The following is a 16,767-nucleotide window of genomic DNA, read 5'->3' on the forward strand; positions in this document are numbered from 1 at the left end:
AGCCTCCCGACTCCATTTTAAATGAGGTTTCTGTTTATAATTTTCACTCTTCCAAAAGTTATCCTAATGCTTAACACCAAATTAAAGTCTTTAGTTTTGTTTACAAAATGTAAAAATGTCGATTAAAAAATAAAATTGATCAAGAGAATGAAAAGACAAGCCACAGACTGGGAGACATTTGCAAAAGACGTATCTTACAAAAGACTGTTATCTAATAATATATGAAGAACTCTTAAAACTCAACAATGAGAAAATAAGCAAATTATAAAGTAGGACAACGACCTTAATAGACACTTCATCAAAGAAAATATGCAAATGGCAATAAGCACATGAAAAGATACTCCACATCATATGTCATCAGGGAAATGCAAATTTAAACAATGAGATACCACTACACACCTATTAGAATGGCCCAAATCCAGAACACTGACAATACCAAATGCTGGTGAGGGTGTGGAGCAATAGGAATTCTCATACATTGCTGGTGGGAATGTAAAATGGTCACTGTGGAAGACAGTATGGTGGTTTCTGACCAAACTAAACATACTCTTACCATACGATCCAGCAATGGCACTCCTTGGTATTTACCCAAAGGAGTTGAAAACATATATCTACAAAAACTTGTATGTGGATGTTTATAGCAGCTTTATTCATAATTTCCAAAACCTGGAAGCAGCCAAGACGTCTTTCAGTAGGTAAATGGATAAACTGTGACACATCTAGACAATGAAATGTTATTCAACACTAAAAAGAAATGAAACACCATGGAGGAAAACCATCAAAAAAAAAAGTGGAGGAACCTTAAACGCATATTGCTAGGTGAAAGAAGTCAATGTGAAAAGGTTACATACTGAATGATTTCAACTATACGGCTTTCTGGAAAAGGCTAAATTATGGAGACAGTAAAAAGATCAGTGGTTGTCACAAGTTAATGAGGAGAGATGAATAGTGGAGCAGAGGATTTTTAGGGCGATAAAACTATTCTGTATGATATTCTTTAATGGTCAAAAATGTCATTATACATTTGTCCAAACCCATAGAATGTACAACACCGACAGTGAACCCTAATGTAAACTTCGGACTTTGGGTGATAGTGATTTGTGAATGTATTTTTAACAAAATATACCACTCAACTTTAACAAATCAATTTTATCAGTTTTAATATATATACCACTCTGGTAGTAAATGTTGAAAATAGGGAAGGCCATACATAAGTGGGAGCAGGAGGTATATGGAAATCACTGTATCTTCCTCTCAATTTTGCTGTGAACCTCAAACTACTCTAAAAATAATAATAATATATATATACATATATGTATGTATACACACACCGGGGATGTCAAAAAAATGTTTACAAGTGGACACTTGAGTCAATGTTGCTCAAGCAGTAGTTAGCCATAATCAGAAGTGTCTAGACACTGATGGTAATCTCTTTGAGCACCTCTTGTAATTGCAGAAGTGAAATGTGACTTGTATTCATCTTTTGTTATTGGTTTATATTGAGTACTACAATTTCAACAGTTTTTTTTCCTTTCTTAAAATGTGTATACATTTTTTGGGGCACCCTCTGTATATAATATAATAATACATAATATATATAATTGACTGGGAACTTAAGGGTTAAGATGTTCAAATGACGCCAAGCTAAGATTTTTGCTGTAACCTTCCTTATCTTCCCATTCAAATATCATGGACGAAGTTTTGAAAACTAAGAGTCAACCATTTGCAAGAGTAATTTTCACTAACTGAAGTGCAGAGGACGCTAAACCAAGTAGCTTTCCCTTGAATACTTTATACAAAGTTGGTAGGAAGAAGTTGAGCCTTCCAACTGTAATTCAATCAGATTTACAAATCCCAGGAGAGGGCACAACGGGAGTACAGTGGGCCAGGGAGGTTTGTGTGGCTCGTTACAAAACATGATGGATAGACTCCTGGAATAAGATAAAGCAGCAGGCGGAAGCATGCTGACAGCCCACAGTATTCAAGTTTGTAGTTTTTCCATTTATCACAACTGACTAAAGAAACACAGATAGCCTCTGATTCTTGACAACATAAATTCTTCTCATTGCAGACAACTGGACAATGAGTCAGGGGAAGATCCTGTCATGGCGGCTGCTCAACAGGTGATAAATGTAAACATCTGCTGGGCCTCAGAATTTGGGCAAGGGAGCGTGTACTTGCATGCTCCTACAACTTTAGACCTGTCAGTTTTCAGATGACAGAGAAACAGAGGAAATTTCATCCGTCAGTTGGCCAACTCTGAGTTTGGAAGGAACTTCTCTCATTGACGAGTAGTAGGAAAATAATCACCACAACATAAGAGCTACCAAAAATTCTATAGTACAAGGAAACAACACTATCTGAAGACTCCAAGGAAGAGCATATATCTGAAGATGGTTTACTATAGGAAAAGAAAACTTTAGAAAATGTGTGCTGTGTCCTTAATAGGATTCGCGGGTACGTTGTATCTATCAAACCATGACCTGTAAGTTAAGAATGTAAAGAAACTAAAAATTTCACCATGGAATAAATGCCATCAGAGGCAAGGAAGCAAAGTTGACTCGTTGATAATCAAATCAGTAATTTACAGGATGAAATGAGTTTTTTCAGGGAAACTTCCCCACTTCTCCTAGGACAGTTAGTGCTCATAGCTCAGATTTTGCAAAACAATTTGCTCACCTTTATTAGCTCTTACTTCACTGTGCTGCACCATAATTGCATTTGGTGTCTGTCTTTGTCCCTAGACTGGGATCCTCCAGGGAGGGGACCATGATCTATGAATTTTTATCCTCACAAGCAGCATAAGCTGACCAGTGGGCCCTCATTAAGCGCTTGATGAATGTATGAAATGAGAATTTAGTCAGTTTGGCTTCCTTGTTGGTTTACATTTTTGTTTTAATCAGCATGCAAAAAACGCAGTCTGTGACCAAAGTATCATAGAACATAGACTAGAGTCTGGAATGTGGGAATAGAGTTAAAAGGTATGGACTGAAAAGAATTTTTCTTTTTAGAAAAATAAGGCTAAAGTAGTAGACAAAGGAAATGAAGATGGGATCAAGTAAAATAGTAAACTTAAATTTTAGAATTAAGTGAGGACAAAGCTACTTTCCGTTCTAGAAGTCAACAGATTAGTTGAGATACTTCGACTTTTATCAGATCAGGTTCCCTGTTCTTCTCTCACTTCATTTCTTACCACCCCTCCCCATTTTTCTTTTCCATTTACTTTTTAAAAAAACACCTTTCCCGTGCTTTGGACTTGCCAGTGACATCTAAGGACCTTACAGTGCTAGGTGTCATAGCAGATAAACCCTAAGTCGCAGTGGCTTAAAAATGGAAGTTATCCTTCAGTAAAGTCTAAAATGATTGAGGCCGGCTTTCACAGGCTTTCAGGGGCCCAGGCTCCTTTCATTTTATGGTCCCATCCTCCTGTAAAGCTTTGGAATGCTCTCCATTTAGCTGGTAGAAGAGGTCCATTCAGGGACCTTGTTTGAACCACAAGGTTCAAACAAGGAGGTTTCATGGACCCGGGCCACAAGTGGAGCACATCACTTTATTCATATCCCAGTAGTTAGCACTCAGTCACACGACCACTCCTGATTGCAAGGGAGACTGGGCAATGGAGTCCAGCTGTGGCTCTGATAAAAAATGGTTTTGATGAATAACTAGCCTGCCTCTGCCACTAACTCCAAGTAATGCCAACAATAGGTCATCATGATCTAGAGTACTATGTGTAGCCCAGTTAATCCTTGCAATAATCTGATGGAGTTGGGTGTTAGTACAGTATGTCCAATTTAGTAACCTAAATTGCTCAGAATGATTTGTACCCCATTTTGACTCTAAAAGCCCAAGGCATGATGCTATATTTCTTCAAGTAAATCATAATGTTGAAGAGCGATTATAACCTGAATTGTGATTAAAGTCAAAATATCATGTTAACTGCCACATCATCAATACAGTCCGTCCTTTGTGATGTTTTTCTAATTGGAATGATGGACTTATGCCAATTTACCTGAACTCTTTCCTGTTTTAATGTATAGCATTGATCTGCGTGATCGTTGCAGTCCCCAGTATAGGAATGGAGTGATATGCAGTCTCACTGCTTATGTCTCAGACTAACACAAATTTGCATTTCCAGAATGATCCTCTTTATACCTCACACTTCTAAAAGACATTTTAAATATAGTTTCATTTTATCTTCACAACCCTTTCAAAAGTAGAGACATCCAATATATCCATTTAAAAATGAATAATAGCTGAGCTACTTTGTGCAAAGAATGGTATTAAGCATTGTATGTTGTATATTAATATATAGATATAATAAATATATTACTTCACTTAATCCTCAACACCACTTAATGTTTTATTACCAGTATTTTATTTTATTTATTTATTTTTAAAAAGATTTTTACTGGGGAAGGGAGACAGGACTTTATTGGGGAACAGTGTGTACTTAGAGGATTTTTTCCAAGTCAAGTTTTCCTTTCAATTGTCATTGTGGAGAGCGCAGCTCAGCTCCAGGTCCAGTTGCCATTGCCATTGTTAGTTGCAGGGGGCGCAGCCCACCATACCTTGCGGGAGTCAAGGAGTCAAACAGCACCCTTGTAGTTGAGAGCGCACTGGCCCACGTGGGAATCGAACCGGCACCTTTCAGTGTTAGGAGCACAGAGCTCCAACAGCCTGAGCCACGGGGGCATCCCCTATTACCAGTATTTTATTGATGTGAAAATCAAGGCACAGAAGGTTAAGCAACTTGACTGAGGCACCAGAGATGAGTGGTGAATAAAACAGGTCAGGCTACTAGTGAAAGTCTTGTAATTTTCCCAGAGTTCAACTTCATAGGTTCTGCTTATTCTTTGTTTTGCCTTTATCCTTGTCACATATTATTCCTATTCCTCAAAATACATATTACTTCATGGGGCTTTCATGACATTCTCTATTTTTATTTCATGACATTCTCTATTTTGCAACCTCATTCATTACACCATTAATCCATAAACATGTTGATTTGAGTATATAAAACCTAACAGCTCCTATAGTTTCACTAAACAATGCCTTGTTATTTAAAGCATGAAGCAAAAACCTAATTTAGCTGTTTCCTAAAGTAAACCCACTGCTTATGAAGAGAAATTCCTTAACGTCCTCTAAAATAAAAAGTATATATTCTATCTATACATATATTTGAGATATTAAAGAAACATCAATTCCCATTTTAAGAAAGTTTTAACTGAATATCTTCTATCAAATTTCTGGTGCCTAGCACAAAACCGAAGACTTAAAAAAAAAAAGAGAGAGAGCTTTAAAAATATTAGTCATTTTAAGTGAGTCACTCCCAAAAAGAAATTACTTGGGAGTCAAAGAAAGTTGAGTTTACTATCTCAGAAATTAAACCCCAACTTGTGTCAGTTCAGCTTACTATGAATCTGTGCTGATGTGGAAACTTGGGGGAAAATAAAAACCACTGAAATTTAACTGGTCACTGGAAACATCCTTCCTGGTTTGTACTTTATTATCTAAATGCTAACTGGAACTTCAGGCAAAAATGTAATTTGTAGAACAGTTTTGTGGCACAGACATTGTATCCATCAAACAGAACAAGGTGCTCAAAGATTGAGGACTCTGACAAATTCAAACCTCTGCAGAACTTGAGGCTGAAATCTTTTGCGAGGCTCCCTTGTGAGTTGGGCTTAAAGCAGGTCCCTAGTAGGTGCTCAATAAAGATATGTTGGAAAAAATCAATGAGACCAAGATTGAATTTACACAAGAGTAGTGGAAGAGTTGAGTTTCTCACTGCTGACTCTCGATGACTTTTGCAATTGGTTTTGTAGGTCATCCAAGCACTAATCTTTTCTTAAGCTGTATCACAATTAGAGGGAGAAGGGGCAGAGCCATTTTACATTGTGACTGTATCTCTCTTAACTTCCTGAAGTTGACTGGGTGGAGGCCCTACAGTTGAAGGTTGGCAGGTTTGTGCGGCACCGGCACCCGGTCCTTCCGTCCTTCCCTTTCCCTCTTCCTGGCTCCTGATATGTCCTTGCCCTGCCAGCGGCCCACTCTCACTGACAGCTGGGTCATCCCAGGCCCTGGGAGCTACCACGTGCTTCAAACCTTACTTGGGGAGAAAAAAAAAGGATCTTTATGTTTTAAATCACTGCAGCATGAAATCTTCAAGTGAAAGCTTTATTTGGGTATTAAAATCTAACCTCCGAGGAACGAGTCAGTGCCTAAGGCCTTCATGATCACCCCAAACCCTACATGTAACGCGGTCTTTTACTCTTGGGAGTTACAGGCTTTCTAAACGCGGCGGTAGCGCCTCCTTCAAAGCCTCACCTCCCTCTAGCTCCGCGCGCCCAACCCACCACACCCCCACTTCGCGCCCATCCATTGTCCCCTCGCAGCTGTCATTGCACGCCGATCCAGAGCTCCGGATTGGAAAGCCTTCCCGTCACTCAGCCCAGACTCTGGGGCCGGACGCCACACTCCCTATTCTGAGCCTTAAAAGGTCTAAGGCCACGTTCCGGGAGCAAACAGCAGGTAAAGCCGCAGCGGCGGAAGGGAGAGGCCCTTCTCGCCCAGGTCGGGCCGGCCAGGGGGTGGAGGGGGGGTGGGGGAGCGGCGGACCGGGGATAGCGCGCCTCTCCGCCCCTCCCTTACTGTCTGACCGCGTCCTGTCCTCCCCCCCCCCCCCGTCCCCCAGCCTCAAGTCCCGATTATAAAGCCCAAACCGCGGAGCCACTCTCGTAATCCCGCCCCCGGACCGCCTAGTGGGCAGTTACCACCGCGTAGCACGGCGGGCGGGGCGGGCCAGGCCGCAGGGAGGGGGTAGGGAGGAATGTGAAAGGTCCCGGATGTTGCTGAACCGGAGCCCCTTCGGGAATGACCGGCGCAGGCGCAGAAAGACCTCACGAAAAGCTAAGGTGGGGGTGGGGAAAATTTTCATTCTCGCACGTTTAGAAGAGTCAGCTGGCGGAGGTGGCAGGGAGTCAGAGGGGAAGGCGAAGTAGGGGGGTAGTGGTGGGGAGGGAAAAAAAGGTGATTCCTGCCCAGGCGCCCTCGAGGCTAAAGTAGAGAAGTTGGAAGGTAAGCAGACTGGGGAACAGGGTTGGTAGCGGGAGCGAACGCGCGCTCCTCCGTTCGCCCTCTAGCGCGGGCGGGCAGGACGCGCGCGTTAGGGAGCGGCGGTTGCGCTGGGCCCCCAGAGCTGTGGGCACCAATCAACGGTTGCTATAGCAGCGTTTGACGTCATCGTGCGTCTGGTGCCCCTGCTGCCGGGGCTGGTGATTGGAGGAAACCCCGTGTCTGCGGAGCGGCTGTAGCCTGTGAGCAGCGAGATTCAGGGACAGAGTCTCAGCCTCGCCGCCGCCGCCCAGAGACTGCTGAGCCCCCGTCGGTCCGCCGCCACCCACTCCGGACACAGGTAAGGGATTCGGCCGCCGCCGCCTCGCCCCAGTCCTTCCTGTCCCAGACCAGTCTTCCGAAAGCGCGGGGGATGTCCCCGCTCCACATCCTTTCAGCCCTTTTCGCCCCGCGGTAGCGGCGCTGGGCTGAGGCGGAGTCTCTTCAGGCAAAGACGGGCGGCGGCTTCTCTTCCGCTGGACTCGGGCTGCTCGCGTCTGCCGCGGGCTACTTGCTTCCGGATCGACGCCTCGGCCGGGATAAGGTCCCGTTGCCGATCTCCGTCCCCGGGGGTGGAAGGGGCGCCCACAAGCGAGATCCCTGGGGACCTGCCCGGTCGCCGGCCCTCTGGGGTGGTCGAGGCACCCCTGGCCGCGATCCGTTCCTATCGTCACCCCTGTCCCAAAGCCCCTTCCCCCTCGCCGTCCCGCTCCTTGCTTCCGCACTAGATAATGACTCGGCGGCTGGGGGCATTGCAGTGGCGCAGGTGAGGCCGCCCCCTCCCCGCGGTCCTCCCCTCCCCCGCCCTCGGCGCAGCCTCCGCGCCCCGCGCTGCGGCGGCGGCACCCAGCCCTCCCCCACCCGAACGGGAGGGCTGGGCCTGGGGCTCGGGCCGCGCGATTCGAGGCCGGCCCGGAGGCTCCCGCCAGGTAGACTAGGGAGAGGCCACGCTTCGCGCGCGGGTGAGCCGGCTCCGGGTGGGGCTCGCCTGAGACGAATTTCCTGGGTTCCGCGGGGTGGAGAGCTTGAATTTTCCGGGGTGTGGTGGGGGATGGGGTTGGCCTTTTCTTGTGGTGAGAGAGGGCTCCGACCGAGCCCAGGTAGGGGTAGAGAAGAGGATGGGCGAGACAGTGGGCCGGTGTCTCGCTCGCCTATCAAGCGGGCTAGAACCGGAGGGTCCCTGCGCTCGGTTTTGAGGCTCGCACCCTGCTCTGCGAGGCGGGGAAGCCAGCGCGTAACAGCCGGCGGTGGCTCGGCTCGCCTGGGTGTGGCTCTTGTCCCCCTCCCCCTCCTGCTGCAGCTGTCGGGCCGGTATAGACTAAATGAGTACCAGCGGTGTCCGGTGGCGGACTGGACGCCGGTGGGAGAGTGGGGTGTGTCCGCGTCCCGGCTGGTCGTGGTTCTGCTTCTGTGGGCAGCGCTGTCGTCTCTGCCCCCGGGGCGGGCAGTCCCTCGGCTCCCCTCGGCTCGGGAGGGGGCGCGCTGCTCCTCCCTCCTGCTCTGGTGGGGGGAATTAATACTCGGCAGTCGGTTGGGCTCCTTGACACAGATCCGCCATGACAAAGAGGGAGAGTCGGGGACTTGTGCGGAGGCACAAGCTTGGGCGGAGCCAGGAGGGAGTTAACAGCGCGGACGGAAGGATTTGCGCTCTAAAGTCACGGTCGGCGGGTTTACGATTCGCCCAACTCGACGTCTTACGTCGGTTAAGGGTTAAATGGGTGCGGCGAGCCTTCTCTGCAATATAGAGGCGAGGCCTTGGAACACTAGTTATTTATTCTATGAAAAACCGACTCCACTTGTAGTACCCGAGGGTTTGGGGAGAGAAACCTTTGTACCGGTTTTAGATAATTTTTCGTTAGAAGCAGCTTTAACCTGAGAGCGTTTTTGAGTATCTAGGGGAAAAATTAGTAATTTCGAGAACGGGCGGGTGGGGGGTTTAAAATTTGTAATTACAAATTTTAGTTTTCGAATTGAAATACTACACCTCACATCTAAGCTAGCTGATTACTAGTTTGAATACCGGGGACCTGTTAGAATTGTGTGTGTGTGTGTGTGTGTGTGTGTGTGTGTGTGTGTGAGAGTGTGAGAGAGAGAGAGAGATTTTCCTGGGAAGGAAATAAATATGATATTGGGGAGTCAGTTCCCATAGTGAATAACAGTGGCTCTTCCCTTCACCGTTTAATTGGGCACTTCAGGCTGTACATTTTCCTTTAAAATCGTTTCTTCTGTGGGATTATTGTATGTTTTAGTATCTTTCTTTGCTGTTTTAGCACCTTTCAAAAGGACATCTTTCAGGAACAGTATAACAGGAATAAGTTGAAAAATCTAGGCAGCTTTAAAATGAGAGAAAGAATAAGGCCAAAAGTCATGGTAAGGGCAGCTTGAGTGATAATATATTCAGTTAATTTTGACTACTAGAAACAGAATGAAGTAATTCTACATTTAAACTGGAATAATGACATCAGAAACACTGGTCACACTCGTATATACATTTTAGTTCTCACAGTAAGAGTTGAAGTTCCGGGACTCTACACTTGAAACCTATATAATTTAACTAACCAATGTCACCCCAGTAAATTTAATTTAAAAAAGAGTTGAAGTTGTAGGACTCATGGGCATATTTTTCAAGCATGTGTGCGTATAACAAGGTACAGATAAATGAGGCCTTAGGGTCAGTTCAGTTAGATACTGATCTTTGGTGGTTGTTTTATATTCAAAATATCCTAAAACAAACAATTTGGTCATTTCTCCCAGAAAATTGTCACTATGCTGTCAGCTGGCAAATGTTGCAGAGATCAGTGCATTTGGGGTTGGGGGCTAATACCAACTAAACTCCTAAAAAGAATAGGTATTAAGGAAGTAAAAAAGACACAAATTACACATTAAACTGACATGAATCATGATTCGGGAAGTATGAAAAGAATTGTAATGTTTTTCCTAAGTAGTGTTTTCACTAAAGAAAAGCTGTTTAGTATTTTATTATTTAGTGATATTGGAAACTGGAGTTGAAATTTTGGCCAAATAAGATAAGGGTTGGTTTTTAAGGTGGCTTCTTGACCACACTTTCTTTGACCTTATGTGAAATTAGGATCTTCTGAACAAAGATAAGGTAATGCAATTTTAATTTTGCTAAACTGACGTTAATGGCTTTAAATTTACCCTCTGAATGCTGAGAATGCCATTTTTTTCCTTTTCTGATCATCCTTTTATGAGGCTGCATTACATTCCTCATGTGGAAAATCTTCCATGGGCAATTAGGTTTGAGGTGTTAATATAGCTTTTTTACAAACAGTATAATTTTGAGTCTGTTTTGATGGAAAAAATATCTAAATGCTCCCTCCCCCCCTTTTTTTTTCCTGCAGAACATCCAGTCATGGATAAAAACGAGCTGGTTCAGAAGGCCAAACTGGCCGAGCAGGCTGAGCGATATGATGACATGGCAGCCTGCATGAAGTCTGTAACTGAGCAAGGAGCTGAATTATCCAATGAGGAGAGGAATCTTCTCTCAGTTGCTTATAAAAATGTTGTAGGGGCCCGTAGGTCATCTTGGAGGGTCGTCTCAAGTATTGAGCAAAAGACGGAAGGCGCTGAGAAAAAACAGCAGATGGCTCGAGAATACAGAGAGAAAATTGAGACTGAGCTAAGAGATATCTGCAATGATGTACTGGTGAGAATCAAACATTCAGTCTATCTTCATTATGATATAGGGTTCCTATAATGAATATCAATTATGTTACTCAATTTCTTCCTTGGTTTTTCTTTCCCTTTTAAAAATTGAGTGTTCTAAATTTTGAAGTCTTCAGGGTGTCATTGCTAAAAAATGTTAAAACAATTGTAGTTAAGTTTGTATAAAATAAATGCAATAATTTCAGTTAGTCTAAATAGACTAAAAATAGACTCTGGGAGTGTTTTTTGTATTACTTGAAAAGATTAATAGTATTACTGTTTCAATTATGGTTGGAATATTTGTAGTATTTCTAGAGCTCATTTTTTAAAAACATGCATATGTGGATACAGGAACCTTACATATCTTGTTTTTATGTAAGAGATGTAATAGGAAACTCATTATAGACATAGTACCTGTCCTTCCTTGGATTAGCCACTATAATGTTAATATAACGTGTCAGCCATGCAGGAAACACTGCCTTTACAGTTGCTTTTGCCTTTTCCTGCATTCAAGTGTTGAAGTTAATTTTGAACATTGACAACCAGAAAAAAAAGTTACGAATAACTCAAGCTTGATTTTCCAGGTTCAGTCAATAAATATATATACATATATATATATATATATATACATATATATATATACATACATATATATATATATATATGTATATATATATATATGTATATATATATATATTTTTTTTTTTAAGATTTTTTTTTATTGGGGGAGGGGTACAGGACTTTATTGAGGAACAGTGTGTACTTCCAGGACTTTTTCCCAAGTCAAGTTGTTGTCCTTTCAGTCTTAGTTGTGGAGGGCGCAGCTCAGCTCCAGGTCCAGTTGCCATTGCTAGTTGCAGGGGGCGCAGCCAACCATCCCTGGGAGTCGAACCGGCAACCTTGTGGTTGAGAGGACACATTCCAACCAACTGAGCCATCCGGGAGCTCAGCGGCAGTTCAGCTCAGCTCAAGGTGCCGTGTTCAATCTTAGTTGCCGGGGGCGCTGCCCACCATCCCTTGCGGGACTCGAGGAATTGAACTGGCAACCTTGTGGTTGAGAGCCTGTGTTCCAACCAACTGAGCCATTGGGGAGGCAGCTCAGCTCAAGGTGCCGTGTTCAATTTTAGTTGCCGGGGGCAGAGCCCACCATCCCTTGGGCTCGAGGAATTGAACTGGCAGCCTTGTGGTTGAGAGCCCACTGGCCCATGTGGGAATCGAACCGGCAGCCTTTGGAGTTAGGAGCATGGAGCTCTAACCTCCTAAGCCACCGGGCCAGCCCAAGAAATATTTTAAGTATTCAGTATCTACTGTGTTGAAACACTGCTTCTTTAAAAAGCTTTAAAGAATTAAACAGTACATTTTGGCCATTATTACTTTTTTAACAAATGATGGCTTTCTGATTCAGAAAAATTTGTGTCTGAGTATAAATTGGTAGAATATCCAACCATTTATCATATAGCATCCTATATATATTAATACTTTACCTTTTTAAGAAACCAGTGTTTGGAATAATATTTAAAGTGATTTTATTAGGTTGGTGCAGAAGTAATTGCGGTTTAACAGGTTAAAAATAATTGCAAAAACCGCAAATACTTTTGTACCAACCTAATACTAAATGATTACCCTTATATAGCAGGACTTTAGATTACACATTGGGTGTCGGTATGGTAGGGCTCTGGTATATAGGGAGATGCAGTATCTCAATTTCTCTGGACAGGTTACTGAATCTGGAACTCAGTATGGAAATCCAGGTGCACTACTTATTTGAATCTTGTTCATGGAAGAACTATAATGAGCAATATAGGCTTTTGTTAAAGTTTGGTGGTATGATTGTTTTTATGCTAGTTTTTAATTACTTATGGAATAGGTTCAATTCCTCAATTATGAGTATTTTTCTTAAATGATATTTTTTTCAGGCTGTCTCATTAAAGAACAATTTTTTTGAGCACTCAAGATTTACTTATTGTCTTCATTCCCTCACTTCTCCCCATATTTCACCATTCATTTTACAAATACAACTATTTAAAGATTTTTTTAAATTAGTTTGAGTTGTACAAAACAACATAATAGTTAGACATTTATACCCCTCACAGTGATAACCCCCCCATATACTCTGACATCGTATATAGCTGTTATAATACCATTGACTCTATTTCCTATGTTGTACTTTACATCCCGTGATATATATATGTGTATGTATATATATATATATATAGTGTGTGTGTGTGTATGTGTGTGTGTATATATAATTAACATGGAACATTATTCTTCAGCTCTTCAGGTGTATAGTGCAAAGTGGTCAGGCATCTACACAGTCTATGACGTGATCCCCCTGATAAGTCCAGGACCCATCTGGCACCTTATATGATCTTTACAACATTTTGATTGTATTCCCCATACTGTATTTCACATCCTCGTGACTATATTTTTCATTAACATGGGCTCACAAAGTCGTCTTGTGGTATTTGTCTTGAGTGCATTTTTATTGGTTTTATTTGAAATCTTTACATTGATAGCTGTTATTTCTAAGATGTGAAAGGAATACCATGATGAGGTTAAATGACAATGCTTTCCTTGTGATTTGCTTCTCTAATTGCGAAGGTGGGTAAGATATTTAAAATTCGAAAATAATCATGCTTTTTCACAGTAAGAAATGTGTTGGTTTCTTCCCCCTCCCCCTTTGATACTAATTAGTACCTATGTACCTGTTACTGAATTTTGTTGACTCTGGTGTTTTCCCCTCAATTATTATACCTGATAGAACAAATAATTTTTATTTTAGTTTCAAGGGGTTACAATTTATTATTTCCCTTAAGACAAAAGTCAACTTTAGGAATAAAGGGGTACGTGGTAACATTGACCCTCTACTAATCAGCTTATTTGTGATTCCAGGTAGGTATTGCATGTTTCCACACTGAAAGTATAAAAGCTTGGTGTGAAGATTTTCCCAGGAAAAGACTAGCAGTTTTTTTAAACTTTGTTTCTGTTATCAAGAAAAGTGTGTTGCATAGGATCAGTGGATGAGAATAAGTGATCTCTAAATAGCTTCTCTTTGTTGATATGATTATTAAGAGTGTTTGAATACTGGTCGTCCATGCTCTTCTTCAGAACAGCACTGGCTTCTTACCAAGTGTAACTGAAATTTCCACTTTGAAAGTTTTAATTCCTCTTCCATACAAAAGGCTCAGAATTCGAAACAAGCTTTTCCTTCCAGTCTTGGTCTTTTGAAGAGTAAAACTCTGTTAGTGATCTTTGCATGGCCTCTGCCTCCTAACATATAGTAGATACTCAAGTACTTGTTAAATAAATGAGCAAAAGGGCTTCTTTTGGAAAAGAGGATAATAGAACGAGGTCAGCAGCACTGCTAATTTTTCAGGGCTGTTTTTGTTTCTACTTGGGAAAATTTGATATTTACTGATACTATGGTTCTTTTACAAGCAGGCTTCTTGTCCTTATCATCTTTTCAAACAGGTTATGTTGACTCTGGAAACATCTTGCATAAAATCCTTTCCGCCCTTTCTACTAAATTGGAAGAATAAAATGTAGCAGAACTGATATTTCTCCTAGAGAAAAGCATCTTTGAACTTGATGATTTGTGAAAGTGTTTTAATTATATTTTAAGATCTTACGTGACAAAAATATAATCAATTATAACTTTGATTACTTATTTCTTCTGAACTTTGATTTTTTTTTTTTTTTGAGGAAAATAAACAGGTAATTATATTTCGGAATTAATATTCTTGGCTGGTGGCATCAGTGATGAATTAGAGTTAATTGTACTATTGAGCATCTGGCCAAGAAAGTATCCACTTCCCATAAAAAGGACCTAATCTGCAGAGTTCTAAGTTTTTCTGAAGAGCTCTTTATTCTGTTATTAAATGGTTACTACTATTCTGGTTATGTGCATTTGTCACCTGTTTATACCATTTACTAAGCAGAGAAATAGGGGGACCATGTTACTTTGTACAAGAGTGACAGAGCATTCATTACTATGGGAAGTGGTTACTGGCATTTTCTTCACAATATGGACCTTGCTTTATGCAAAAGAACTTGGGGTTCTTCTCTTGTACTGTTAATTTGAAATTGCATTATGTGAACTAATGCAGTCTACTTTTCCTGCCAGATCGTAGACCAGAAAGCTCTCTTGGTAAAGTAGGGGAGGCGCTTAACACTAGTGATCCCTGACACCTCATCTGTGTAAACTCACAAGAAGAAGCCAAAAATTGGGTAGGTGTGTCTTGAACATGATGAAATGAAAAACAAAATGAGGAAATACAGACTAGAAAACCTAGTTCAAATTCAGTGGTGTAAAAAGCCCCAGGTTTTGAGTCATACCAACTTTTTACTATTTAATAGCTGCTTGGCCCAAAGAAATTACTCAATCCTCTGAGAAAACTGAACTCAATTAAATGGGAATAATATCCATCCCATAGGATTGTTGTGGACAATGAAAATCAAGGAACGCTCTTGACTACCTTCTGCGCCCTGTTTGGGGGTTCTGTTTAGAAGCAGTGACAAGAGTACAAGCCTGCCTGCAGGGATCTCGCAACTTGAGTCCAAGAATGGGATTTAAAAGATCCAAGAAGCCTTAAAAACTATTTTTTTGTGGAGTAGAGAGTCCATACTGGCCAACAGACTTTGAAAGTTTTATCTAAAAAAATTGAAAGCCACTACCACTAGTATAAGGGAACGAATGGCTTCTTCTACTTATAGGAGATGAAACAGTAAAATTGTGAGTCTAACTTTTGTAACAGTTGGCAACAGTAGTTCAGTAATAATGATTCCAGTAACCTGACTGAGTTCCATCTTAGCTTCTCTGCATTTTTATTTTAAGGTGTGGTTGCTGGGCTTTGGTTTTTATCTCTAGCCCATAGAACTGCCATTAAATAGGAGCAAGCTAGGAAACCAGGCAGCTTTTGGGTCCTTCCTAGTCTGGATATGTATATATATTTTTTAAAGTTTATTGGGGTGACAGTTGTTAGTAAGGTTACATAGGTTTCAGGTGTACAATTCTGTAATGCATCATCTATATATCACATTGTTCACCACCCAGTCAGTTCTCTTTCCACCATCATTTTCTTAATTCTTTTTTTTTTAAACTTTTATTTAAGTGTGTTTTTCCAGGACCCATCAGCTCCAGTCAAGTAGTTTCAATCTAGTTGTGGAGGGCGCAGTTCACAGTGGTCCATGTGGGGATCGAACTGGCAACCTTGTTAAGAGCACCACGCTCTAACCAACTGAGCTAACCGGCTGCCCTAGTCTGGGTATATTAATATGTGTTTGGACTTTAAAAATTGCTGTATAGAGTGGTAAGTTGGAAAATCACTAGGCAGCTCATTTATTAGAGTAACGGCTTCTCAAAAGAACTGCAGTATTACACTCATCTTCATGATAAAGAGTTTTCACAATAAATATTACGTATTCTACCTGATGAGGTATTTTGTACAGTTTGGAAGTCTGAGGTAAATGAAGTGGAAATGAAAGAAAATAAAGGAATGATAATGGAAAGTTAGGTGTTTGCTATGGGTGGGAAGTGGAAGAATAACCACTACCTTCATCAAAGAGCAACAGGTTACCTATTCTTTATGCAGTAGGAAGAATCCTAGTAAGATACAGATGACCTGGAGATGTTTGGTGATTCGATGAGCTGTGAAGAAGGTAGTTAAAAGTAGAAAGGTAAAAGGATTCAGAAAAAAAGAGGAAAGGATTAAAGGATTTGAAATTGAAATTAGAGTGAAAAACTTGATTTTCAGAAGTATAGGAGGAGCTTGCAAATTAATGAAATAATGACCCAAATTTCTTTAACTAAGAAAGAGGAAGAAATTGTATTCAGTCTTAGCAGAAGAATTCATGTTAGGAAGCGGGAATGTAAGCTATCGTAGAGTTGTAAAAGCTTACCAAGAATAATTTTTCTTTTCCTTTTTTTTTTTTTTGAGAGCACAGTTTTTGTTTTTCACGAGGACACTGCTCACAGTGAGTGGCCCATGT

General features: G+C 41.6%; 1 protein-coding gene across 5 annotated transcripts in view; it reads left to right on the forward strand.

Annotated features, from left to right (window-relative positions):
- The first annotated feature begins 6,395 nt into the window (after positions 1-6,395).
- YWHAZ (tyrosine 3-monooxygenase/tryptophan 5-monooxygenase activation protein zeta) overlaps positions 6,396-16,767 on the forward strand; it is a 34,978-nt gene continuing 24,606 nt past the window's right edge. Inside the window, exons 1-2 of one of the 5 annotated variants that reach the window (XM_074316923.1) lie at positions 6,396-6,531; positions 10,476-10,780. In XM_074316923.1, the coding sequence (XP_074173024.1) occupies positions 10,487-10,780 (294 nt within the window). In that variant the 5' untranslated portion in view covers positions 6,396-6,531; positions 10,476-10,486. Of the gene's footprint in view, positions 6,532-7,274; positions 7,415-7,521; positions 7,658-7,743; positions 7,880-7,942; positions 8,076-10,475; positions 10,781-16,767 lie in introns of those variants that run through there. The other 4 variants (XM_074316922.1, XM_074316926.1, XM_074316924.1 and 1 more) reach the window with 4 other exon arrangements.

The sequence above is a fragment of the Rhinolophus sinicus genome, linkage group LG12, assembly GCF_036562045.2.
Source record: "Rhinolophus sinicus isolate RSC01 linkage group LG12, ASM3656204v1, whole genome shotgun sequence".
NCBI lineage: Eukaryota > Metazoa > Chordata > Mammalia > Chiroptera > Rhinolophidae > Rhinolophus > Rhinolophus sinicus.